At 59.2% G+C, this 25,752-nt stretch overlaps 1 protein-coding gene across 1 annotated transcript in view; it reads left to right on the top strand.

Moving 5' to 3' along the window:
* MED15 (mediator complex subunit 15) overlaps window positions 1-25,752 on the top strand; it is a 67,357-nt gene that overhangs the window by 28,431 nt on the left and 13,174 nt on the right. Inside the window, exons 2-8 of the mRNA XM_051973318.1 lie at window positions 1,325-1,412; window positions 4,342-4,393; window positions 7,464-7,493; window positions 8,641-8,820; window positions 11,304-11,605; window positions 18,860-19,174; window positions 19,412-19,567. Coding sequence (XP_051829278.1) covers window positions 1,325-1,412; window positions 4,342-4,393; window positions 7,464-7,493; window positions 8,641-8,820; window positions 11,304-11,605; window positions 18,860-19,174; window positions 19,412-19,567 — 1,123 coding nt within the window. The remainder of the gene's footprint in view (window positions 1-1,324; window positions 1,413-4,341; window positions 4,394-7,463; window positions 7,494-8,640; window positions 8,821-11,303; window positions 11,606-18,859; window positions 19,175-19,411; window positions 19,568-25,752) is intronic.

Raw genomic sequence — 25,752 nt, 5'->3', positions numbered from 1 at the left:
TACCCAGGGTCGCATAAGAGTTTCTCAGGTGCCGAGAGGTCACGAGTGGAGAAAGCTGAAGAAGCCCTGACGTAGAGGAGCCATCGGCCGAGGAGACCGAGAAGGATCGGTCCGAGGGGCAAGGCGGGAGGGGGGCCTGCCGAGGGGCCAAGGTGAAGAGGCAACTAAGAGGGCCTTAGTGACTTTGGAGAGAGCAGGCAGGTGACGGGGAAGCGCTGGATTGTGGGAGCCTAAGAAGGGGGTGACGGGAGAGAAAGCAGAGGTTCGTCTGGGCAGCTTTTCGGGACGTGAGGTGGAGGACAAGAGTTGGAGGGATCAAGCGAGGGTTTTTTCAGGATGGGCCCAAGGGGCCTGTGGGTAGGCAGTAGGAAATGAGTCAGGAGAGAGGGAAAAGTGAAGAATAAGTCAAAGTGGGGACGACAGAGACGGGGAAGGAGGTGGGATGGCCTGGGGATCCCTTGAACAAGGACAAAGGCCAGCCTTGGTAAGGGGTGAGGTCACTTCATCCTATAGGCAGAAGGGAGAAAGGCTGCGATTTTATCTGCAAATAGAGGCAGGTTTGGAGGAGAGATGAGGTTTGGGCACGGGTTAGTGAGTAGGCAAGAGAGAATAGAGGAGGATTGCCATGCAGCAGGGAGGGCCCCGGGGAGTCCGTGGCGGGTCCAGTCAGAACGGTTACATTTAGCAAGAAAACACAGCTGAGTCTGCACTCCGAGTCCTTTGCTTCGCTCCCTGGGGGTGGGCAGCACGTTCGCGGCAAATCACTTGGAATTGTGGTTGCCGGTCTGTGGATCAGTTACTCAGGCTGACCGTCTGAGTCGCAATGGAGCGAGCACTGGCGGGCCCGAGTTCAGACATGGCCACTTAACACTTCCTAGCTGGGTGACTCTGGGCAGGTCACTTAAACCCAATTGCCTCACTCCCCACCCCAATCCTTGCAGTGCTCTCCCTGTCTCCGCTGGTCACACGCACCCTCCCAGGTTTTTCTGAAACCTTCCTGCTCATTTCTTTGCTCCCCACTCTTACCGTACGTCCCTCTTCTGCTTTCCCAAATGTTGTAAACTCCTTCCCCAGCAACAATCTCTACACGATGGACGGTGAATAAATACTTGTTGGCTCCCCAAACGGTCTCCGAGGTTTGTTTACGCGTCACTCCGGAGGGGCCGTTGACCCCGGCACCTCCGTGACCTGGGAGGGGAGGTCCCAGGACAGGCCCCTGCCCCGACCGAGCCTGGCTGCATCCCTGGGAAGCCCGGGAGCAGGAACAGGAGAAACTGGAGTTGAGGCTGCTACAAGGAACATCTTTTCTGCTTCTGTGTTTCAGTGAAGAAGCGATGAGGAAAGCTGGAGTTGCCCACAGTAAATCCAGCAAGGATATGGAGAGCCATGTGTTCCTGAAGGCCAAAACACGGGTAAGGCGCCGCTGACGCGGCCTCTTTGGTTGGGAGAGAGGGCCGAGGCCTTGGTGGGAGGCAGGGTTAGGCTGAGCCGCCTCCGGGAGGCCTTGGTGGGAGGCAGGGTTAGGCTGAGCCGCCTCTGGGAGGTCTTGGTGGGAGGCAGGGGGCTGAGCAGCCTCCGGGAGGCCTTGGTGGGAGGCAGGGTTAGGCTGAGCAGCCTCCGGGAGGTCTTGGTGGGAGGCAGGGGCCTGAGCAGCCTCCGGGAGGTCTTGCTCGGGCCTCCTGGGAAGGGGGAGGAGAAGGGCCACGGAACCAGTTAGTGGTTGAGCCGAGGCTGGAGCCTTTGCCGTGTGACGCCAGGCCCAGAACCCCGCACCCTCCTCCACGCCACCCTTTTAGCTTGTTTTTATGTGAAAATGAAATGTTTGTAGAGGCTCATTTCACAGCAATAAAAGTAATCGTGCAAACTTCCATTTACATCGTACTGTCTTCAGCGTGCTTTTCTGCACCATTTCAGGGGCCACAGTGAGGAGGGGAGGTTTCCAGAGGCCAGGGTGAAGGGGCCGGGGGCCCGCCTGCCCACAGTGAGCTTGGGCAGGGAGGCGCAGGCGAGGAGGCCACAGGGACCAAGCGCTGCTCGGGTGCAGGCAGGGGCGTGAGAGGGCACCGAACGCTGGCGTCTCTTTGCCGCCACTGACCCCAGGCCAGTCTATCTTGGCAGCAGGTGGAAAAGCTCCGGTGACGTGAGCTAGAGTCTCAGCTTTATCTCCCAGCACCGGGATCAATGATCATGAAACTCGGTTTGCTCATCTGTGAAAGGGCCAGAATACTACTTGCACCACTGACTCAGCCAGTTGTGAAGGTTCCACAGCTGGAGAGAGTTTCTGGTGGAGAGAGACCCTAGGATTAAAGGGATCCAGGAGAAGGCCCCAGGAGAGGGAAGCACTGAGGTTCTTAGCCCTTGGGAAGCCGCCCCTGCCTAGAAGGGCGGAGACTCCTGGGAGTGGGCAGGGCTGCAGAGCTCCAAGGGGGGAACCCTGGGCTGCCGGTGCCTTGTCTTGTTACCTCTGCTGACATTCAGTCCTTCCTTCGTGCCCCCGGCCGGACTCCAGCCGAGCCACGGGCGATCCCCTCGGTCCCATCTGAAAGCCCTTCACGGCTCCCCGGCCGGCGTGCCCCAATAGAGGGGAAGGGGTTGTGCACGGCCACTCATTCCCTCTCTTTTCCCAGCTTTTATTTCAGAGGTAGAGTCTGAGGCCCCGGGAGGGAAAGGAGGGGACCTCTCCCTGGGGCAGGCTCTCCATCTTGGAACAGCCCTGCCCCCATCTCTTGGGGCTTCGCTGGCCCAGCCAGGGGGTGGGGTGGCTCATGCGTGACCCCCCCAAGCTCCTGGGGGCTGAGCCCACTTCCGGCAGCCATTCAGACCATAGCAAAGGAAGGGGAGGCTGGGGCGGGAGCAGGGAGAAGCCACACGTGTGCACACACATGTACACGGGTCACCCGAAAATATCACACGCACAGTCACACACACACACACTCACACAGAGACACCCAGTCATACACACACACAGTCACACACACACACACACATACGCGCACACACACACTGGGGGGTAGATCATATTAGGTCACAATGTAGGAGCACGTCCGCAGCTCTGACTGTCAGGGTCCCCGAGGCCAGGCCTCCCTCTAGCCCGTGTTAGTCAGGAGCCCCAGGACACTCGCTTCCTTTCTCTGAGACTCACTTTCCTTCTCTGTAAAGGGGGGCTGACGTCACTTCTGCTTCTCCGGCACGGTCACGTGCTCTGTGTGGGACAAGCTAAGCACTCTTCCCTGCTGCTGAGAGGCCGCCCCGTGTTTGTAGACAGGGGCAGTCAGCAGCGGGAACATCCTTTGGGTCCTCCCCAGCGTGGAGGTTCACAGAGCAGGGGTTAGCGCCCTTCGGAGGAGGAGCTTAAATGTGCAAGGGAAAAGTTGGGCTCGGAACGCCGGGTCTCTGCCTCCCAGAAACCATGTTTCTTTATTTGACGTTACTCTGAGTTCTGGAATGTCGAGCTCAGAGAGCGTCCAAACTGGCGCTGCGGCCTCCGTCCCTCCCTGGTCCTCGAGGTCATCTTTTAGGAATCTGGGGAAGGGAAAGGGGTCAGAAAGGTTCAGGAACAGTGTTTTGAGCTCGCGCTCCAAGAACAAAATTGGCTCCAACTAGAACTACTCGGTTTCTTCTGTGGGATGGAAAGGGCTCTCCTGCCTGGGAGCAGCACGGGATCTCAGCCCTTTCCGAGTAGCTGAAGGGAGAGTTGTTCCCTCCAAGCGAGAAAGGGCCCCGGGGCCGGGGCCACCCCGAGCCGCTTCAGTCCCATGGCTAGTTTCCTTGGTACCCTCAGTACTGATTCCATAAATGGTTCTTTTGTGCTTAACCTGCCCCGCCTTCCTAAGACAACAAATCCGGAAAGGGAGAGAAAATTGTTGACGAGGAGGTTCCATCTGCTCCCCCGTAGCTGGGCCCCGATTGGAACCCGGCCCCGTGGCCCCAGGTGCAGGGCCGCTCTCTCCCTCCCCTCCCCGGACCTTGGCTTCCCTTCTTCAGAATGAGATCGGCCCCCTCCACCTCCGACCTTCCGGGCTCCTCCCAGCCCGAGCACTCCACGTCCTGTGTTCGGAGGGCTCCCCCGGCCGGGGCGGCCGGAGCCGAAGAGAACGGGCAGGAGGGCCGACCCCGGTCCCGCATCCCTCCGTCTCGCCCCCTCTTTCCCCCGGCCCGTTTTTGGCCGGCCGCCCCTCTCTCCCCCGGTGGGTCGCGGGGCCGGGCCTGCCATCTGTCAGTGTGCGGCTCAGCTGGCCCACAGGAAGAAGGGCTCCCTTCTGGTGAGGGAAGGGAAGTGGTGAGTCACAGATGCCTGTCTTCTTCATTTGGACTAAACTGCTTCCTGTTTTTTAATTTTAGGATGAATATCTTTCCCTTGTGGCCAGGCTCATTATCCACTTCCGAGACATTCGTAAGTAGTGACTTGTGTATTTCTTGGCTTTGGGAAGGCGCCCCGAGAACACGCCTGGGGGGCGGCGGGGCCGGGGTACCGGTCTCTGGGGAGCTGCTGCCGGCCACGCCGGGCACAGGAGGGCACGTTCCAGCTTGGGAGTTCCGGGTCCGGGGGACACAAAGCCAAACCCGAAAGCCAGATGGGCCAGTGCTGCCCTCAGAGCGCTTACGGGCCACGGGCGAGGTTTCCTTTCGGGGTGGGCCCTTCCCTCTCCTCAGGTCACATGTCTGACAGCCTCGCCCGACTTGCCGGGCTTTTCCTCCTTCTCCAAGCTGAATTTGAGTCCTGACCTATTATTTCCTAGCTGTGACTCCAGGCCTTTTTCAGCACAGATGAGCGCCCCCCTCAGCTCAGACCAGCTCGGGTCCTCCCAGGAGCCGCCCCGCAGTTGGAGGAACTTAGAAATGCGAAGGCAGGGCTGCTTTCCTCAGTGGTTCCCTTTATTTTAGCCTTTTCATAGCTGCTCCTTCAGTAAACAAGCCCTCCTCTCCTTTCCTCTCCTCTCCTCACCACCAAACACTTAAACCCTTTCCACAAATCCAGGGACTCGGAGCAAACGTTTCCAGCCCGGATATCTCCCTGGGCATCTGGCGGCAGGTGGGGAGCGTCTTCGGGCCTGGGAAAGCAGCAGGGATGGCGTCCCCAGAGCTTTCCCCGGGACGCCCGCAGCAGCTGTGGAGCCTCCCATCCCCCGTTGCTCTGGGCCGGCTCGTTTTGTCATTTCCCACAGCGCCGGACTGTTGGATGGCATTCCTTGGGCCGCTGCTGGGGGGCTGTTGGTGGCGCCCCTTAGTTTCCAGTTTGGGGCCGGACTCGCTGGGAATCGCTTCGGCCCCCGAGCGCTTTTCCTCCTTTGGGGATCTCCTTGGGGTGTGCTCGGGTCACAGCTTTTCTAGAGCAGAAACTTGACCTGTAGTTCCCAGCCCCCACTTCTCAGGCTTCGGAGGCCAGAGATTTACATTTTTAGGAAAAAAGGAATGCCTTTGTTTTTAAATCAGCACAGGGACCCTCCATCTCCCCCAACCCCAGTCCCAATCCTTAGGAAAAAAGGGGGGAAAGTTCAACAGGACTGTTGTGGAACGAGCGACGTGTCGTGTTCCGCCCCCGGGATCTGCCCCTTTGGCCGGGAAGCCCGTTCTCGCAGGGGCCGTGGCCAGGCTGCCGGAGAGGAGGGACGAGGTGGTGTCCAATCTTGTCTCATCTGGAAGCTTAACAGGGTTGAACCTGGTTATAACCTTGATGGAAGGTTTCCAGTTTAAGGGGATGCTTCTTTGTTCCTTGCCCCATAGGAGGAGAGAGGAAAGGGGACCAGTTTGGGAGATGGGGGCCCTGGGTGCCGGGCCCAGTGTCACTGTAGGCTCTCGGGAGGAGCCTTGGGTCTCAGGCAGCCCCTGCGAGGTGCCAGGCCATCCCGCCTCTCGGTGCATCATCGGGAATGTGGAATCGGCTGGGCTCGGGATGCTGGAAGGTCGCCACTGACCCCGTGTCCGCTTAGGACGACATCCCCACTTCCTGTCCACGATGAACCGCCGAGCACCTTCCAGGGTGCTTGGCAGCCCATCCCAGGGCCTTGGCTTGGACCCTTCCCCAGATTTCACAGGCCCTTCCTCTTCCCCCGCGAGCTCCCAGCCTCTCGGTGAGCGCTCTCCTTCCATCATTGCATGGCTTCCTGTTGGTACATCGGGTCCCTCTCGTAGAATGGGAGTTCTCCGAGAACAGACTTTTTCCTTTGGACTTTACGTCCCCAGGAGCTGTTACGGTATCTTGTATGCAGTAGGTGTTGAATAATTGGATTGGATTGGATTGGATGACCCAGTCAAGGCCCCTTAGAAGGGGATCTGAGGTTAAAAGAAACTGTTTTCTGCAGGTTGTAGTTGGAGATCTCACATCCCCGGGGCAGGATGAGGGGGGGAGGGGGGCTCTGCCTCTGAGGGGCTCCGATCTGGGAGTCCCCCCCCGCTCCAAGCTCAGAGGCTCAGGAGCATGTAGGCCGCCCTTCATCTGCAGCCTCACGTGCAGGGGACTTGGGCCCCCTCGTGGCCAGATGTCCCTCACCTGCCCGAGCAGGGCTGACTGAGCCTCCCGGTGCCCACACGGCCTCAGGACGCCTCCGTGCCGCCTCCGAAGCTCACGTTGGCTGCTCCGGGCAGGACTCGCCGGGTGATTCCTCTCCACAGGATCGCCTTCCTGATGGCTTGTGTTCCCACCGCTGGCTCCTTGGGGACCTTGGGCCGGACCAGCCTTATAGATTTGGGAGCCACGAGGATATCTAGAGACCCACCAGTGGGACGTTCTTATCGATGGATGGGAAACCGAGGGGACGGGAGCCTGGAGACGGGCTACGGGAAGCCCTACTGAGGCCAAGTGGAAACTTGTGGGAACTCGGGGCTTCAGCCCAGCTCTTCCCAGCAGCAGCCCACACTGCCTCGGAGCCTTTCTCGTCTTAGGTCTCAGTTTCCCCCTCATCAGCTTTGTGATCTCAGAGAAGACGCTGCTCCTAGTTCTGTCCCATCTGAAGGTCCTTAGTGCTTTGGGCTGACAGGCTTGTCTCTATTTGGATAAGAACATCAGGCCTAGAGGCCAAGGTAGCACAGCTACCCCCGAGTTGTGTCCCTTCTGGGTCCAGAAGCCCAGACTCTGTGGCCTCCAGGTCCGGTGCGGTCCCGGGATGGAGGACGGTGGCCGGGAAGGCCCCTGGTCGTCGACAGGCAGGTGGGGGCAGTTGTGGGGCCGGACATTCACCGCAGCCGTCCCCCTTAGCCCCAACCCTTCCCGGCCTCCGGCGGGCTCCATTTTTGAGGTTGGTTACCCTTGTTGTGCCCCCAAGCGTTGCCTTCTTGAGTTGTTCCCGGAGAATGGAGTCCTTGGGGATCCCAGGGCAGCCGGAAGGGGCTCAAGTCATCCCGAGCCAGATGCTGGCCGTCCTTCTGTGGGAGGCTCCGAGAGCCCGGGCAGGCTGCAGGGTAGGCGGGAACGGGCTCCTGGACGACGTGCTTCTGAGGCTTGTCTTTGTGTTTTTCTTTAATAGATAACAAGAAATCTCAGGCTTCTGTTAGCGGTAAGAACTTTCTTCCCTGCCCCCCCCCCCCCATCCCACCCCGCCCCCATCCCTCACCCAGCTCTCCATTATGACCAGTCCTTTAGAGATGGGGAGGAAGGGAGAAGGCAGGCTGAGCTTGGGGCTGCCTTTCCCACGAGCAGGGGCAGGGCCTCGGGGTCTCCCCTGCTTCTGGCCACGAGACGCATGTATTTAATTGCTTCTCGGACCAAGACACTCCCCCTCCCCCCAGAAGAGATGAGCCAGCTGCTCCCCGACTGCCTTCCCTCGGCGGGACTCGCTCTCCCGCCTTTCTCGTTCCTTCCTCCCCGGCCCTGTGTACAGCTGGTGTGGAGGACCGGGACTGAGCCGGTTGGGAACTTGCTGGATTATCCCCAAGTCAGAGAGAGACTTTTGTTGCTTCCCAGTACATCTTAGAGGCCCTGAGCCCCAGGATCTTCTCCGTACTCATGGGCCCCTCTGGCACCTCGAGTCCCTCTTAGCACCCAGCTTTCCTGGCCCCTCCAAGGGTCAAACCTCCAGGAAGTATCCAGGGGGCGAGTGGGCCCGGAGCCCGCAGAGCTTGGCCCCCTAGGGAGGGAGCTCTTGTTGGCAGCCTTTGGGCTAGGGTAGGCGAAGAGGTCCCTCGTTTGGCGGGGGTGGAGGGGGCCCTCCTGGCACCGCTGCAGCTCCCCTGGGGACCGGGCTCTTGCTTAGCCCGAGCTCATGGGGAACAGTGTAGGGGGCATAAGTTGGAGCGTTGCTGTGAATTTCCCGGCTCTGACTCGAGGGAGGGATTGCTTTTTGCTCCATCCTGTTCAGTGTCAAGAGCACAGGATCCATTCGGTTTATCTGGGGAGGGGGGGAATGGACGATGACTCATTTTAGGGAGAGTGGCGTGCCAGCACGTTTGAGGCTCCCCCTCCTGGGGCACCCAGACCCTTAAGTGACAGGGCAGGGGCAGATCCCGCAGGGGAGGGCATTTCTCACCCCAGTTCCCCACACGAGTGAAATCACAGGGCTGGCTCTCTGGACAGTGGGAGCAGTGGGGACGTTTTGGTAATGGAGGGCATCACCCAGGGCAGGGCAGGGCAGGGCAGCCAACCTGACCCTTACCTTTTGAGCAGTGGTGCCATTTCCCTCCCCCACTCCCCCCACCCCCCCACAGATCCTATGAATGCCCTCCAGAACCTCACAGGCGGACCCCCAACCGGAGCGACTGGAATCGGGATGGCGTCTCGGGGCCCAGGCCAGTCGCTGGGCGGGATAAGTGGGCTCGCAGGAGTGGGCCAGTCAATGGCCCTCTCGGGACAGCCGCCGCCCGGCACCTCGGCAATGCCCCCTCATGGTATGTCTGTTGTTTGTGCCACCACTCAGCCGAGTAAGTACCTGGACTCAGCTGCTTCTTGGGAATCCCCCCGTTGTCCGTGTGGTCCCCGAGCATGTGACCTCGTCTCCCGTGCCCTCTGCCAGGGATCGTGAAGGAGGCTGGTCCCCGCTAGGTGTGGATCCTGGAATGGGGAAGAAAGAGGCAAGACTTTGCAGAATGAGCCTAGATCTGGGTTGGGCCGGTGGCAGAGGGGCGTTCGGGTTTCGCTCCGGAGCATCTGGCCGCCCGGCCTCGTGGGGTCCCTTCAGTGAGACCCCTGGTGTGAAGAAGTCAGCTTGGGCTAATAATGAAAGGGACACGGATGGGGGATGGGACCCCCCCGGCTTCCCATCCCACCTCTGCCATTGACGAGCCATCCTCCATTTCTCTTTCTCTAAAATGGGAGGCTATACCGGGTAACATCTGCCGGCTCTCTCCCTCAGATCTGACTTTCTTCCACCTTCCTGTGGGTGGCGGGGCTGTCCCTTGTCTGGGGTCCCAGTGCTGCAGTCCCCACACCAGGAAGGAGGATTCGGTCGCATCGTTTGCACTTCTCCTCCCTCCCCTTTCTGTCCAAAGTGGAAGTGAAGCTTGCCCCAAGTAATAGAGGGAAGGACATTTCCCGGGAGGGCGCTGATGGCCGGGGATCGGGACGCGGAGTCCCCAGGTGGTGCCCGGGACATCGATTTGGGGTTAGGAGACTTGGGTCTGAGGCAAGACCGTGGCTTCCTCACTGAAGTGGGGGAAGGAACTCCAGCAACGGAATTAAAAACAAAACGGATAATCAGCATAGCTCTTGATTGTAAATTGGTCATTATCATAAAACGATTCTTTCTTAAGGAAGCTTTTTATTGCTATCGAAATTGGGTTTTTCTAGCTCCTAGATTTCCTTGGGTACCTGCTCTACCCTCTCCCAGAGAGTCATTCTAAAGAAGTTACTTGTGAAAAAATAAAACGAAGACTTTTCTTTTTAGAAAAACTGATCCACCAACGGCAGAGGAGTAGGAGCCAGCTTATTTTCCCTCATTCTTCAGCAGTCTGTTTGATTTGGTGGGAATTCTCCCTATTTCCTTAGCTGAAGCCACTGTGTTGTCTTCCCGGGTCTGCATCAGTACGTCTAGTTCTTCCCTGGCTTTTCTGTGGCCATCGCATACGTCATTTCGTACGGCCCAGTTATCGTCCGTTATATTCGTGTTCCCTGGTTTGTCTAGCTGTTCCCCTGTGGATGGGCACTGACTTTAAAACAAGGACTTCTGATTGATTTAAGCACCTCCCTCCTTTCCTCCCGCCCACACTGTCATTTTGTGACCTGAGGAGTCCATCGACAGCTGGCGGCCTTGTGGAGCTTCCGGGCCTCCCGTGGCCGCATGGCTTCTAGCACCAGAGGGGACTGGGCAAGCAGAGTGGGAGGGGAGGGGAGCTGGCCTTCAGTCCTCCCTCTCCCCTTAGTCCCCATGACTTTGAGAAGTTGCCTTGAGAGGTGCTGTGGTAATGGCGGGAGCCTCGAGAGCACGCTGTCTCCCTGAGCACATTCTGTGGGCCCGTGAGCTTTGCAGACCTTCGAGGAAGGCTCTGGACCAGCTCTTGGTCATTCCCTGCCTCGCCCTGACTTCCATGATTCTGTGAAACGTTTGTTCAACGTTGGGGAAGTTCTGGGCTCAAGGGGAATTTCTGAGTGCCCTTGCACCGTCCAGCCCAGCCGGTCATCCCGGTTCCCCGCCGCCCGCCGCCTCTGGGTCCGGTGTGCCCTGATTGGCCTCCATGTCAGGGAGTCGGCTCTGGTGGGCGGGAGCCTCTCTGTCAGCCCTTTATTGTGCTTGGGAGAGTGGACTAGGCCAGGAGTTCTCCAAGCAGTGCAGAAGTGTCCCCGGACCCGGAGGGTTGCTCTCTGGCCGCAGCACCTGAGCCCCTTCTTGCCTGGGTTCTTTCCCTTAGAGGGACTAGCTGTGCTGGGAGAAGTCACGAGGGGCTTTGCTTTTCCTTCTTCCTCGGAGCCCGCTGGGTTTGGGAGGGCAGCCTTCCTCTTCTTCCCCGGCCCTTGATGTCATAAGGCTCCATTCTGCCGCTGACAGACTTAAAGCCGTAGGACAGACTGTGGAGGAAGAGAGAAGGGAGCATCCAGTCTAGACTTCCTGCTGTTTCTGAAGTTCCTAGGCCCCAAGATCGTAGCGTCTCCTTGCTTTCAGTCAGGAGGCTGCTGGGAGGCTCCTTCAGCGGGCCGCCAGAACCCATCTCGAATGTGTCCGTTGTCTTCCAAATGTCTGTTCCTCCAGGCGTGCTCTCCCTCACGGCTCTTGGGGCTGGCCTGGCTAGGTCAGAGGTCAGGCTCTGGGGGAGGTTTCTTAGGAGTAGCCGGGCCCCCGGACTTGGGGCAAGAGAGAGCAAGAGCAGTCGGGCAGGTGGTGCCAGGCTAAGCCTGGGCCCGGAAAGCTTCTTGGACCAGGTGGGCTCTGTCTTTGCAGCCCAGCTCCAGCTGCAGCAGGTGGCTCTCCAGCAGCAGCAGCAGCAGCAGCAACAGCAGCAGCAGCAGCAGCAGCAGCAACAGCAGCAGCAGCAGCAGCAGCAGTTTCAAGCCCAGCAGCAGGTGGCCCTGCAGCAGCAGCAGCAGCAACAGCAGCAGCAGTTCCAGGCCCAGCAGAACGCCATGCAGCAGCAGCAGCAGCAGTTCCAAGTGGCCGTGCAGCAGCAGCAGCAGCAGCTGCAAGTGGCCGTTCAGCAGCAACAGCAGCACCTGCTCAAATTCCACCATCAGAGTCAGCAGCAGGTAAGGAGCAGAGAAAGTCGCCCTGCCGGCCCAGCTTCCGGAGGGGCCCGGCCCCAGCTGCCAAAAGGCCTCAGATGTTGTGAGCTCCCCGGCCAGGCGGGAGAAAGGGCAGTCAGAGGCTAGGCCCCCTGCCCGAGTCCGGCTCCCCAGGGAGCCCTTCTGGCTTTGGAGATTCCGAGAGACCCCCCCCCCCCCGCCCCCAACCTTGCGCCTGCACACCCGGGCTGGGCTCCAGAGAGCCTAAGGGAGGCTGGGCGCCCTCCTGGCCAGATTTAGCGGGAACTAGGACTACAGAGAAAGGAGGAAGCAAGCTTATTTTCCAGGGGCCGTTGGGACTCGTTCCTGAATTGGGAGGGAAGGGAAGAAAATGCGCATTATGAAGTGACTCCTTGGGCCAGGTGCTGATGTCTGTTACTTGCTGGAAGTGATTGAGGAAACAAAGGCTTGAGCTTCCAAGCACATCAGTGTGTTGAGCGTGTGTGCCAGGGGCTCACCGATAGGGCTCGGGCTCCTCCTGATTGAAACTTCCCCCTTTTGATTCACATCCCCTTCCCCGCGGATCACTTTTCTATAAGCCAGATTGATCAGGTTTTTATCGTATTCATAATCAGAATTACACGGTCAGGCTACAGATCGCGCCACTTAGAGGACCGACGGCTGACTCATTTTGAGAGAGGAGATTTAATGTCACCAAGAGACTAAGAAAACTTAGCAAACAGACACCAAAACAACGGTGATCGTTAATATTAAATAACATCCGGTCTCCTTGTATCCTAATGATCCCCTCCCAGTGTCCCTTAAATCATTTCCCCTTCAGTCCCGTGTGACCCACACATTCATCTGCTCCCTGGAAATCTCTCTTGAACGTTCTGGAACCGTTGTCCGTCCTCAGGACGGCGCTGCAGGGGGCTCTGTGTCTCCAGTTCCAAATCGCTTGTAGAGACTCCCAGATAATTCTGCTAAAATCTACCAGTAACAAGACATTTGAGTATAGTTTCTTACTTTTTGTTTTCCAAACCTGAAACTTCAGAGAATCTAAGTTTTTGTAACAAGCCTTTCTCGCTTTCTCTAAACCCTGCCGCTATGAGAAGCTTTTAAAAAAAATTTCTCCAGCATCTAATTGTAAAGGAACTCTTTTGTCTCTTAAAAATATCAGACAGATCCTTTTGAAATGGAAACTATATATATATATACATATATATATAGTTCACAGAGAAAACAATCAAATCCTATTGCTTTCTCAAAATTCATTATTCCATTTAATCAGGAAACTTAACGATTTTATATATATATGTATGTCTATAGCTCTTAGAGAAAACAATTTGACCCTGACAGTAAATCACGGAGTCACAGGGTAAAGCCAGGCTCAGGTTTAACCAGGTGGGAAGATTTTCTGTTCAGAAAGAAAGTAGCACAATGGGAAAACTGAGTCAAGCGGCTAAGGTACCTTAGGCTGTACTTGTCAGTTGTTCCCAGGGACAGACCTCCATCTTAGCAGTTCTGGCAGACTAGAGCAACGCCATTTTCTCCTTATTCCTTTCATGACAATTCGGACCACCGTCTTTGTAATCAAAACTCAAGACATTTGTCTACAAATAGCAAAATTTGACTCATTTACAGCTTCGGCTTGAATACTCTTAATATTCATGTGGTTCCCTAACAGGTACAACTTGTAAATTAAAAGCTGAACCACATTCTAGGGTTTCAGGCACCAAACAAGCTAGGGGGAGTCCGTGCTTCCGAGCGCCTCGGTTCATTAAGCGGTGCACGCCGGCCGGATGACAGAGCGGGGCCGCGTCTTCTCCGCTGGCCTCCGGACCACGAATATGGGGAGCCAGATGTTTATCTTCAAAGAGAACTATAAGCACGGCACAAAATAGGATGTCTCATTCAGTAATCTGATTTCTGATTGGTAGAAAGTTGAGGGGATTTTTGAGTCGGGAGGGGGAGGGTAAACAGGTACAGCTCCAGGACATCAGAGAGGTGTCCCCTCCGCCTCGTGTCTGTGTCCAAAGGAGCGCGGACGCAGTAACTGATGGGTATGAGGCCAATTTTCGAGTAAGATAGGAGATGCGGAATCGGGAGCGAGCTCCTGACGTCAGTCTTGGGATCCACCTGCTGAGCAGCAGCTAGGGCTGGCCCAGCTCCCCAGCCCCGGAGGATGAGGTTCTCACAGTGCGATCACTGTTGCTCACGGGGCAGAAAGTGGCCGAGGCCGGAAGGGAGTAGAAGGCCTTCATTAGAGCCGCTAGATCCATCATTGAGCCACAAGGTGGCGCCCGAGGCTCAGTGCTTCCCAGGGATCCTCTCCCATCCTCACCCCTCCTTGGGGGCGGGGGCTGGTTGATCTTCCTTCTCCAGTTAAGGGTCTAAGTGTTTGTCCGAGGTCGTAGGTGTCTAAGGCTCGATTGGAGCTCGGCTTTCCCGGTTCTACCCACGGGGCCGTCTGGCTGTCTCATCCTTGAAAGGAGGCGGCGGATCGAAGCGATCCGGGGTTCATTTCAGGAATAGAAGATAGGGCAGATGAGGTCAGGGGGATGTGGCTCGAGCACAGTCCGGTCCACTTAGAACATAGCTTTTGTGCAATTGCGGAAGGGCTAATAGATTGAGGCAGAAAGGGAGGGCTCGCACCCCGAGTTCTGTTCTAGTCGGCCTCCCGCGTTTATACTTGACTCTCTCTGCAATGGGGGCGACCTGCGATTCCAGAAGGATGATGTAGATGATGCTGGGAAGGCTGGGCTGGAGTCAGAGATGATGCTGGGGTGGAAGCGGGAGGAGCGGGGCACAAACAAGACTGGGACAGGTGAGAAAGGAAGGACCACCGAGAGGAGGACTCGGCTAACGGTACGTATCGCATGTATATGCGCGTGTTGATGAAATGCCAGCTGGGTGCCAGGCAAGGGGCCGAGCACATCTCGTCGGGCGCTCGTGTCGGCCCTTTGGGATGGATGCTTCCCGTCTGGCCCTTTAGGAGGCGGGCAGAGGCTTGCCGGGCTCACAGAGCCAGCAAGTGCCCAAGGCTGGATTTTAACCCAGGCCTCCCTCATGTGCTCCACCCTCTGAGCCACCAGCTGCCTGCCTGAAGGGAAGTGCCCTCACCAGCCTTCGGGAGAGCCAGCCCACCTCTGAGCCCTCCCGAGACAGCGGCCCGCCACTGTCATGCAGCTCCGAGGTTGGGGGGCCCTCCTCTGTGTCCCTCCCACCCGCTAGCTAATCAGAAAGCGTTGATTAAGCTCCCATGGTGGGCGCGGGCCCACGGGGGCAACGGATGAAGGGATCCTTGCTTTCCCAGAGCTGACTGATATTAACCGGCTATTAGACTCTCAAGGCCATACACACTCAATCCCAGATGTGAGGGGGGGCTTTCACCAGCTGGTGTGAGTCAGAGGGAAATGGGGAGAGCCAGAGCAGAGAAAGTGAGGGAAGGAAGGGAGAGCCGGGGGGCCAGCTGGGGGCGTTGAGGGTGGCTACCTTGTGGATGGCTTCAGGGCCATGGGAAGCCGGACGGGACCTAGTCAGACCTGCACTGCTGGAGATGGATGGTGACTGGCGTGGGCAGAGGTCAGGGACTGAAGTGGGAAGCACCGTGTGGCTCCTGAGGAGGCCCACGCGGGGGTCCGGGGCGCAGAGAAAGGGGAGCGGCCGAGAGGCCCACGCGGGGGTCCGGGGTACGGAGAAAGGGGAGCGGCCGAGAGGCCCACGCGGGGGTCCGGGGCGCGGAGGAAGGGGAGCGGCCAAGAGGCCCACGCGGGGGTCCGGGGCGCGGAGGAAGGGAGGCGGCCGAGAGGCCCATGCGGGGGTCCGGGGCACGGAGGAAGGGAGGCGGCCGAGAGGCCCACGCAGGGGTCCGGGGCGTGGAGGAAGGGGAGCGGCTGAGGTTCAGAATGCAGGAGACAGACAGGGCGAGCTCATGGGCTCTGCTTTGGGGATGATGGCTTTGAGATGGGACAAGGGGAGCCGGGCAGGGACGTGAGAGCGGACTGGATCCACCAAGTTGGGCGTCACTGAGCTTCCCCAGAGTGTTGAGAGAGAAGCATGGCCAAGCCTTGGCCCCACCCACTCACCCAGAGATGGAGAAGGCCCATCTGGGGCCCTCGAGCACCCCCACAGGGGCCCTCCTGACACAGCCTCTGCTGCCTAAGCGGCCCCTGCACTTCGCCCTCCGGGGCCCTGGGGGCTGCTCGTTCCGCCCTTGAGGCAGATGGTCCGTGGAAGACCCCAGCCTGTGAAGGAGGCCGACCGAGTCAGGGATTGGACAGGCTGAAATGGGGCCCTGGCACACGGGGGAGAGGGGAGGCTTGCCTCTAGGAGACTCTCGGGAGCAGGGCGGGGGCTTCCTTGCCTGCGACCGCATTAATGGAAGGTCCTCGTGCGGACCCCAGGCCCCGGGCAGGTAGCTTCGAAGTACCACGGCCAGCTCCGAGTGGTGGCGGGAAGGCCAGTGTCCAGGTGCTCTGAGAAACTGCCAATTGCCTTGTAGGGAGGGGCCGGCCCCCTGAGGTCCGGTAAGCTTCCTTCCTGTGATGTCACAGCCAGAGAAGGAAAGCTTCTGGCGGAGAAGGTTCTAGAAAAGGGGCCTCGCAGGGGGGCCTGGCAAGAGAAAGCGAGTGGGCGAGGGCTGCCCAGAAAACCTTTTTCCCATCCCAGCCAGGTCAGAGTGGGGGCAGGTCAGGCGTCATGGACTGAGTTGGGGGTTGTGGCCAGAGGCACCAGAGTCCGTGTGCTGAGGGAGGGAACTTTTGTAAGGGACCCCAGGTGAAAACGAGAGGGGTCCTTCTAGCGACCCCCCTCTTTCCACGCAGGTTGAAACCCCTAGAGGTCCAGGGGCCGGCCTAGAGCCCCTCTGGTGGCAAGTCCCGGGGGTCGGCTGTGAAGCCGGGTCCTCGGCCGGCCGGCTCCGGTTCCGTGTGGACCCACACTCGGCCTCCTTTACCCCCGCTGTGACGCTTCCGAAAGCTCTGGGCCGAGGAGGCTGCCTGACCGTGGCTCCCACAAATGACCAGTGTGATCGGGAGGGGCCAGATTTGATCGGGGGAGGAGAGGGGAGAGCGGGGGGGAGGGGAGAAGGGGTAAGGGTGTGATCAGGAGGGGCCAGTGACTTTCCCGGGGTTCAGATATCTTAAAGCTCTGTGAACCAAAGTCAGGTGGTCACACAGACAGGTCTTGGGCTGAGCCACATGACCCAGGGACCAGAGGAAAAGCAACTTTGTTCTCCGGGGACTCTCCTTCTGTAGGAGGGGGCAGTGTGTACTTGGGGGGGGCCCTTACAAATCCCTCCCCCCGCATACCCAGAGACAGGTAGAGACACAGACACAGGAGAGGACACACACAGCCACAGAGGAAAGTAGATAAAAATGTCCAAGACAAATGCCCGGTACTTTGGAGGTTGGGGAGGCCCAAGCCTCCAAGGGGATTGTGGGTAAGGTAGCTCTGGATCGAGCCTGGAAGGAGATGCGGGATCCTGAGATTGCCCGCCCGGGCCCCGTCCCGTATTAGGAACGGCACAAAGGCCAGATTTCGAGGCAGTGAAAACAGGAGATGAGTGTGGGCTGGCCCTGCAGTCGGAAACCCAAGCTAAAACCCAGCGCTGGACACTCCCTAGCTTTGTGACTGTGGGCAAGTCACTTAACTCCTCTGTTTGCCTCAGCTTCCTCATCTGTAAAATGGAGATCAGTACAGTACCTGCCTTCCAGCTTGTCAGGAGGATCTGATGAGATCACATTTATGCTTAGCCCAGCACCCGGCACACAGTAGGCACTCCCCTTCAGGGCCTTTTAATGCCAAACTGGCAAGAGTTAATAGGACTTCTGGGGAAGTGATGTAGGCAAATTGGGCATTTTGAGGGATGAGGAATGGTGGCGACTCCATCCCAGCCACGGCTGTGTTAGTGGAGACAGGACGAGGTGGGAGGGACGGAGCTTCCCAGCCAGGGACCGACCAGAAGCACATCCCTCGTTGCCGAGCCCGCGCCTGCCTCTTTTTGTGTTGGCTCTTTAAGAGCGAGCCTGTGATTGGGGTTTCCATGCTTTTCAGTTCTGAGCTCTCCTTTGCCACCGCCGGCTCGGGTTGGCTGCCCGTGCCAGACCCGCTCTGCCATCGGTTTGCCCTTGCGGCTGCCTTGCCTTGTGCCACGTTGGACTTTCTTTGTCTCCACCGACACGTGGAGGGAAGGCCCGCGGCGGCGTGGCCGGGCCCGGGGCTCGTCTGCGGCTCGGCCGTAGGTCGGCCACTCGGAGACGCCGGCCCCTGAGGCAGAAGGAGCGGGCGGGATGAGCCGGCGGGGGTGGACACCTCTGCCCTCCCAGACCGATTCGAGATCTTTGTGAAGTTCCCACTATGTGCCTGGCACTGAGGGTACAGCCATAAAGAGAAGCAATCTCCTCTTGCAGGGGTCTGACCCTCTAATGGGAGAGAGAAGTAGTACGTGGAAAAGTCTGTGTCACAGAAGTAGGAAGTGAATAAATAGGACGTCTACACACCGGAGTTAATCCTAACCAGCAGGTGGTGGGTGGGAAGGCGAGAGCCGCTGAGGCTCCGTGCGAGCGGGGGGCCTGCCTGCCAGGCGTGCACCCTGGGCTCGGGAGCGGCGGGCGTGAGGGACCGAGAGGGTCGGAGACGGCGCCGCCTGGGCGCGAGCTAGGGGTCCCTGAGAGAAGCATGTGGGGGCTGACCCCCCGCAATGAGGAGGGATCTCTGTCTGAACTGGATCCACTCACGTCATGGTTCCGGAAAGAACCCGGCCCAAATGGGTTCGAAGTCGCTGCACGGTTATTAAGCAATTGCTGTTTATTGTGATTGTCCCGATTTTTCAAATTAGGAAAGTTGAGGGTGAGAGGAAACTGGGCTTGTCTAGAGTCGCCCTGCTTGTAAATGACTCATCTGGGGGTCGAACCCGGGTCTTCTGAGTGCCACAGTGGCGGCTCAGACAGGAGTCCTAGCAGAGGCTTCTGGGGCCGGGGTGGGCGGACTCAGCTTCCTTTGGGCGGCCTGGCCCAGCGTGCCTGCAGCCAGACGGCCTGTGGTACAAACTTATATACTTTGTATTCTCGTTCTTAAAAAAGTTCTCACTCCCCGAAGGTCATCTCCCCTTCCCTCGTCGGGCCTCCCCCTTAACAAAGAGAACCAAGGCCGGCCCTCGCAGGAGCGCAGCTCTCCTCGGCCAGTCCGACATCGGCCCTCGCGGCCTCGGCGGGAGCCCGGCTCCGTCCTCGCGCTCTGCCGTGACCGGGGAACATGCCCGTCTTCTTCTTTCAGCTGCAGCAGCAGCAGCAGCTGCGAATCGCCCAGCTGCAGCTCCAGCACCAGCAGCAGCAGGCCATGCAGCCCCAGCCGCCGCCCCAGCAGCCGCCGTCGCAGGCCCCGCCGGCCTCCCAGGCCATGCAGCAGCAGCTCCAGCAGCTGCACCACCCGCAGCAGCACCAGCCGCCGCCCCAGCAGCCGCAGCAGGTGGCCCAGCAGCAGCAGCCCCAGCTCCCGCCGCAGGCGCCTCCCCAGCAGTCGCTGGTGCCCCAGGCGCAGTCGATCCCCGGGCAGATGATGCTCACCCCGCAGCAGCTCAAAGTGATGCAGGTGAGGCTGCGGGGCCCCGGGAACCCGCAGGGGGGAGGCGAGTCTTGCCACGTCCGTGGGCGGGGGGCTTCGCGCTGGCTGCGACCCGGTGCTTGCCCGGGCTCGGCTCTCACGGAGCCAAGGTCCCCGGAGCCTTCCGCTCGGCCTCGCTCTGCATCACGGCCGGCCTGACGGGCCGGCACGGGGGCTCCGTCGGCCCGGGAAGCCAGCGAGCGCCTGTTCCCGCTCTTCCTGCAGGTCCGAGCCCAGATGGTCGTGCAGCAGGCCCAGCAGGCCCAGCAGCAGCAGCAGCAGCAACAGCAGCAGCAGCAGCAGGTGGCCGCGGCCCAGGCGGCCCAGGTGGCTCAGATGGCGGCCGCCGCGGCCGCGGCCGCGGCCGCCGCAGGGGGACAGGTAAGGGCCTGGAAGTCGGGCTTCTTCTCGGGGAGCTTTCCTGTCTCAGTCATAGAAGAGACCGGCTCGTTCTGGGCTCCGTGGGAAGCAGGATTCTCGCGCGTGGGTGCCCTCTGTCGGGGCGTCAGCGACGCCGGACACATCCAGCCTCCTCGCACGTCTCCTTTGTCCCAAACCACGGAGAGCTGGGACGCGTCCCACTCCTCCTGCATCTCACCTGTCCGCCCACCCGTGGGATCCTGAGATTGGGTGTCAGGGCACGCGGGTCGTGAGGGACGAAGCCGAGGGCAGGGACGGCCGAAGGGGGGACCGATAGCCTTCCTGCTCCTCTTAGCCACCAAAGCTCCTCCCCCTCACCACACGGCCCATTTTCCACGTCTCCCCCTTCCTTTGGAAATGCGAGGCAAGCTTCGGGGGCTGGCAGAGAGGCCCTGAGCAGGGAAGCTGGCGGCCCGTGGGGAGGCCGTCCTCACGAAGCCGCTCCGCGGGGACCCGAGGCCGGGCCGCCTCCCACTGGGAGGCGTCGAGGGCTGGTGACAGAGCTGCCGTTCGTTCAGGAAGTCCCCAGTGGGAGGCGCCATTTTTAGCTAAAACCCCTCGTCATTGTACTGGCTTTGTTGGGGGTGGGGGGCTCCCCGGCTCGTCCCTGCCATCATTCTCTGCAGGGGGTGGAAACTCTGGAGAAGTTACGAGGTGTTAACTCAGCGAGTTAGTGAGAAAATGGCTCTCTAGCTCCCAGATACACTTAGTGCTCAGCACGGTGATGTCACGGTTCTCTGGTTCCCACACTCAGAAGCTCTATCGATGTAATTACAATAAGGTATATAAGGGCAGAGAAGGCCTGAAGGGAGACACTCTATCTTTGCCGGCCTCCTGCCCTCAGATCAAGGCTGGTCCCAAGGACCTCCGGAAGCCAGCCCGAACACTACAGTTCTCATGGCAGCCGTCCCATGGAGCCCTCCATAAAAGCCCCAGAGAGGGGCCCATTCTTGTGCCCATGCCCAGTGCCCCTCAGTGAGGGCCAGAAGCAGCCACGGTAGCGCCCGTAAAGCATCATGGGGGGCCAGGCTTTGGCACCTTGGGACCGTCCTGCCCCGGCTTGGCCCCCAGAGGCCCCCCCTCCCCCTTCCGCTGCCCTCCCAGAGCAGCCCCGGCAGCCCCAGGGTCTGGCCGGAGCCGGCCTGTTGTCCCTCAGAGCTCCGTGCTAGGCCTGCGTCCGTGCCTGCCCTTCCCAGCCCAAGATGAAAGGCGGAGAGGGGTGAGCAGGGCTGGTGGACAGCAGCCCCTGCCCTCCTCTCCCCGGGGGAGCCTCCGTTGTTTACACAAACAGTGCTGCCGGACTGTGCTCAGGAGCCTGGGGCCGCTCCCCAGAGGGAGCTTTTGGCTCGTGCCCTCAGTGAGATTGGGGGGGGGCTGCTCTGCCAGCTGCCTCTGGGCGCCCTCCTCCGTGACACCCCCCTGGAGTAGCCTGGGTAAGGTCTCTCTCGGGGGGAGGGGGGCAGGGAGAGTTGAGCTCTTGAGCTGGTAGGTTTGTGCCAACAGGTAAATCCTGTTCCTGGCCCGGCGGGGCTCAGGGGGAGCCTCCCTGTTGCATGGCGTTCCCTCTGAGATCTTCCATTAAGCCGCCGCAGCCGCCCCTGGAGCCGGCCCAAGCCAACAGAAGCTTCCCTCGAGCTCGCAGGGCGTAGGGGGCTTGCCCTGGGAGCCCGACTGGAGCTGCTCCCCCCGTGCAGCCCCGTGAGCGAGTCCCGCTGTGGTCCCGGCCGAGGAGAGGGGCTGTGGCCTGGCCCGAGGGGGAGCCGTTCTCCCTCGCCACAGGCTGTGGTGTGGGTGCGGTTCCTGCCTTCACTGCCGTTGTAGCTCCGCCCCGGGGGCAGGGGCAGCGCTGGGCCTGAGGAGCAGCCCGGGGCGAGGGGCATCGGGAATCTGCTTGGCTTGGGGGCCGCGTTCCCCAGGAACACAGAGTGGCCCCGAGGTCCCCTTCCCCGGGTCTGGAGAGCAGCTGCCCAGAGCCGGCGGGCTCAGTGTCGGGCGCTCCCTGGTCAATTTGTGGCGCCTGAACCTGGAGCCGGGCCCGTGGCGCCTTGCCGGTGGGGGAGGGCCTGTTTCTTAGCGTTGAAACACTGTGGCGGCGAGCCTCCCTTTGGAATCCGCAGATCGAACCTCAGTCTGGCTTTCTGTAAATTGGGGCGAACAGTCCTGACGGCACCTTCCTCACGTGACTGTCCCCGCCAGCGCCGTGGGAACGCGGCAGCCCCGGAGCAGGGGCCCGGGGGTGCCGGCTGGGGCTCCCGAGGGAGCTCCCGTTCCTGTGCCCGCACCTGCCCCCACAGAAACCAGAGCCTCGTTGGGCTTTGGCTCCTACACGGTCGTTGCCGAAGAGAGCCCCGGGCCGGGCCGCGCGTGGTCCGCCCAGATGGTTGGCCTTGTCTTACCTACGAGTCCAGAGGAGAGACCTGCACACGCACACTTGTGCAATGCATACATGCACACACTCCTGTGCATACCCCTGTGCACAGTACACTCGTGCACACAGTGCAACGCACGCACCTGCATACAGTACACCTGTGCAAAGCACAGTGCAGATACACAACTTGTGCACAGCACATGTGCACACACCCCCGTGCACACACACATGCACACAAATCTCGTGCACACCCCCTCTGCACACCCATGCACACACACCTTGCAGCACACACGCATATATCCCTGCAGTGTACACATGCACGCACGTGCACATATGAAGATCCTGCTGCTGTTCTGCACGTCCCCCTCCGGACCTTGGTGTCCCCTTTTGTAAAAAGAACAAGTTGGTCTCAGTTCCTAAGGTCCCTTCCAGCCCTGGAGCTCATTTTTTGGCAGACGCACGTCCCAAGATTTATCTCAAATTCAAGATGTTCGGAACTTTTAAAAAGGAAGCGGAAAGAGGAGGACGCCGACTCTCCTCACCTGCAGCTTTCTTCTGTGCTGCCCACTCTCCTCACCAGCTGCTCTCGGAGAAGCCCCGGCCCGGCGCTCCCAGCCCACCCGCGCTCCCCGTTTTGCGATTCCTCGTGTCTGTCTGTCGCCCTTCTGCCCTCCAAATGGTGACCGCAGCCAAGCCCCGAGGGTCTCGCCCGCGCCATCCCGCCTGTGGCCATCCATCGGGCGGCGGCCGCGGCGTTTAGAGTTGTTTTACCGGCTGCTCTGCGGACGGCAGCCGCTGAACCTAAGGGGGGGGAGGTGGTTGACTAGTGTTTTGGAGAGGAAAGGGCTGTGGGGGGGCCTCCCCTGGTTTGGGTGGGGGACCTCATTTCTGGGGGTCGGTCGCCTCCATGTGATCGGTGGCCTGGTTTGATAAGCTATTTTATATACCTGTGTACCCCAGGCCACGTGAAAGTTTTTTGGGCAAAAAGCGCTTGTGATGAAAACATGGCAGGTGGGAGTTAGGCTGGAGAAGCCCATTGGCAGAGGAATAGCCAATGCAGAAGAAGGTGGGCGGGGGCGGCCACGGGCACCGGTGCTGGGTGCGCGTGGTGATGGAGGGACTTGTAGTTCCCTCCCTCGCCGAGTCTCGCTGTCCCGACAGTGGGCACGGGGGTCGCTGCTCTGACAATCTGACCAGTGCGAGCCTCATCTGACCCTTCCCTCCTTCCCCTGGTTTTCCGGGCACAGCTCCTCTTCCTGAGCTGCCTGCCTTCTCGGGCCCACCTCATGTCCTCTCCCCCTTCCAGCCTTTGCCCTCTCTTTGCCCCCCCCCTGCCCACTTTGGGCTTCTGGTGAACGGGGGCCGTTTTTTTCTTTCCTTGTGTCCTTGTTGTTTAACACAGGGCACGGCAAGCAATTGGCGCAGAACAAATTGTTAATTTGACCAAAGCACCAAGAACAGGAGAATGAGGGCGAAGAGCAGGCTCCTGGGGTGCCGGGTCGTTCCAAGGGATCATGGGTGTGGAGAGCGGGGGGGGCACGTGGCGAATGAGGCGGGCAGAGCCTCTGCGGGCGCCCGCTGGGAGTTCAGGATACTGATGGATAATGAAACATCCTCTCGGGGAGAGAGCCAGCGTGCCCACGGGCAGGGTAGGGGATGGGCTTCACTGTTGTAGAGGATCCCACGGGAGGAAGCTCTCTCACCCTCTCTGCAGCTTGTGGCTCACGAGTCAAGGCACTTGCCCAGAGTCCCCCAGCCAGCGAGGGGCTCCGAGGGGGCTGGAGGCCAGACCTTGCTGGTTTGGAGGCTGCTTCTCCTCGACTCAGTAGGAACATGCAGAGGAGGGAGAGAGGAAGAGACGTGGAGGGCCGAGGGGATGTATAGGGCAGAAGAGGAGACTGATGTGAAGAGAGGAAGGCAGGCCTTGGGGATTAGGGGCTTTCTAGATCCCACCTGTGGCCTCTTACCCTGGAAAGGAGGCTCCCCCCCAGGGGGTGGGAGGCTGCAGGCCAGCTGTGCGGGCTGTGTGATTGTGACCTCCTGGTGCGAAGACTCCCTCCACTCAGACAGCTCAGCTCTACCACGCGTTTGTCGTGGGTGGCCTTGGAGGGCTGCCAGGATCCTTGTGGACCAAGGAAAATGGGGCCCAGCTCCTCAGTGTCACGGCAGTCCTTGGACTGGAGGCCGCCCGGCTTCCGGTCTGGCCCTCCCGCTCCGCTGCCGTACCTCCTCTTCCAGAATTGTCAGGGGCTGGCGGGTCTCGGGCTCAGAGAGCGCCCGGCCCTCCTGTCGAAGAGGAGGACGCTCGAGCCCCTGGGAGGTGAGCTGCATTTGCCCACAGGCACGGTGTCAGGGACAGCACTCCCACCCAGGCTTTCCCGGTGACGGGCCCGGTCCTAGCGACGGTCTCTGTTGCCGTGGTGGGGCACAGCGGGAAGGGCGGGCAGCAGAGAGGGATGATGGGCGGCGTGAGGAGTGAAGCAGGGAGCTCCGGAAACGCGGCAAAGGGAAGCGGGTGAGCCCTCAGAACAGTGGCTCTGGTAGACCTTGGCTGGCTCTCGCCTGTTTCTTTTTCCTTTGAATCCCTTCTAACTCTTCCCCACGGTCAGGCAACAGACAGCACCCGGCATCCATCAGAGCGGCTCACTCGTCTCCTAGACGCGCCTGCGGGTCAGAGGCCGGGGGGCAAATGACAGCATTGACCTCCAACTCTGGCACTCAAGGTTGCAGACACATGGAGGGCCATTGGGCGTGATTGTGGTACAGAGTGGAGACCGACGGGGATCGCTTTAACCATCACAGAGCCATTTAGTGCATCGAGACTTTTACACGGCACTTTCCCGACAACGGTCTCGTTAGGCTGATAGTACAAGTCGTATTATGCCCATTTTACAGAGGAGGAAACTGTGACTGAGAACAGGTCCTATGTGGTCACACAGATGGTTAAGTGTCAGGTCTCCCCGCGACACTCCCCACGTCCCTTTGTCTTTACCGTGTCATAGAGGAGGCTATTGGATGCTTTAGTCAGGGATTGGGGTCATTTAGCGTAATGTGATGAATAACAGATTTTTACTCATGATTTTTGCTTTTACTTCACCTGAATTTCTCTCTGGGAATCTTCCAGATTAGATCAGAGAAACATTTGAGGATGTTTCTAGACATTAGGAAAATGTCTTAGAAAAACATTACTGATAACAGTGATTCCTTGGAAAGAGGAGAACAAAGCAATCAACCAATTGAAAAAAACAGGCATTAAATGCAGTGTTCTATGCCCACGCTTCTTCAGAGGAAATGGAGTCCTGGGAAAAGACATCTTATCTGTCTTCTTCAGGGCCCTCTCTTTCTTTCTTTTTTTTTTTTAATAACTTTTTATTGATAGAACCCAGGCCAGGGTAATTTTTTACAGCATTATCCCTTGCACTCACTTCTGTTCCGATTTTTCCCCTCCCTCCCTCCACCCCCTCCCCCAGATGCAAACAGTCCTTTACATGTTGAATAGGTTACAGTATATCCTGGATACAATCTATGTTTGCAGAACCGAGCAGTTCTCTTATTGCACAGGGAGAATTGAATTCAGAAGGTAGAAATAACCCGGGAAGAAAAACAAAAATGCAAGCAGTTTATATTCATCTCCCAGTGTTCTTTCTCTGGGTGTAGCTGCTTCCGTCCACCTTTGATCTGAATTAACTCTCTTTATCAAAGAGATCCACTTCCATCGGAATACAGCCTCATACACTATTGGTGTTGAAGTGTATAAGGATCTCCTGGTTCTGCTCAT

Source organism: Antechinus flavipes, chromosome 1, assembly GCF_016432865.1.
Source record: "Antechinus flavipes isolate AdamAnt ecotype Samford, QLD, Australia chromosome 1, AdamAnt_v2, whole genome shotgun sequence".
Taxonomy (NCBI): Eukaryota; Metazoa; Chordata; class Mammalia; order Dasyuromorphia; family Dasyuridae; genus Antechinus; species Antechinus flavipes.
The sequence above is the reverse complement of the archived record's forward strand: the minus strand, read 5'-3'. Positions and strand labels throughout refer to the sequence as shown.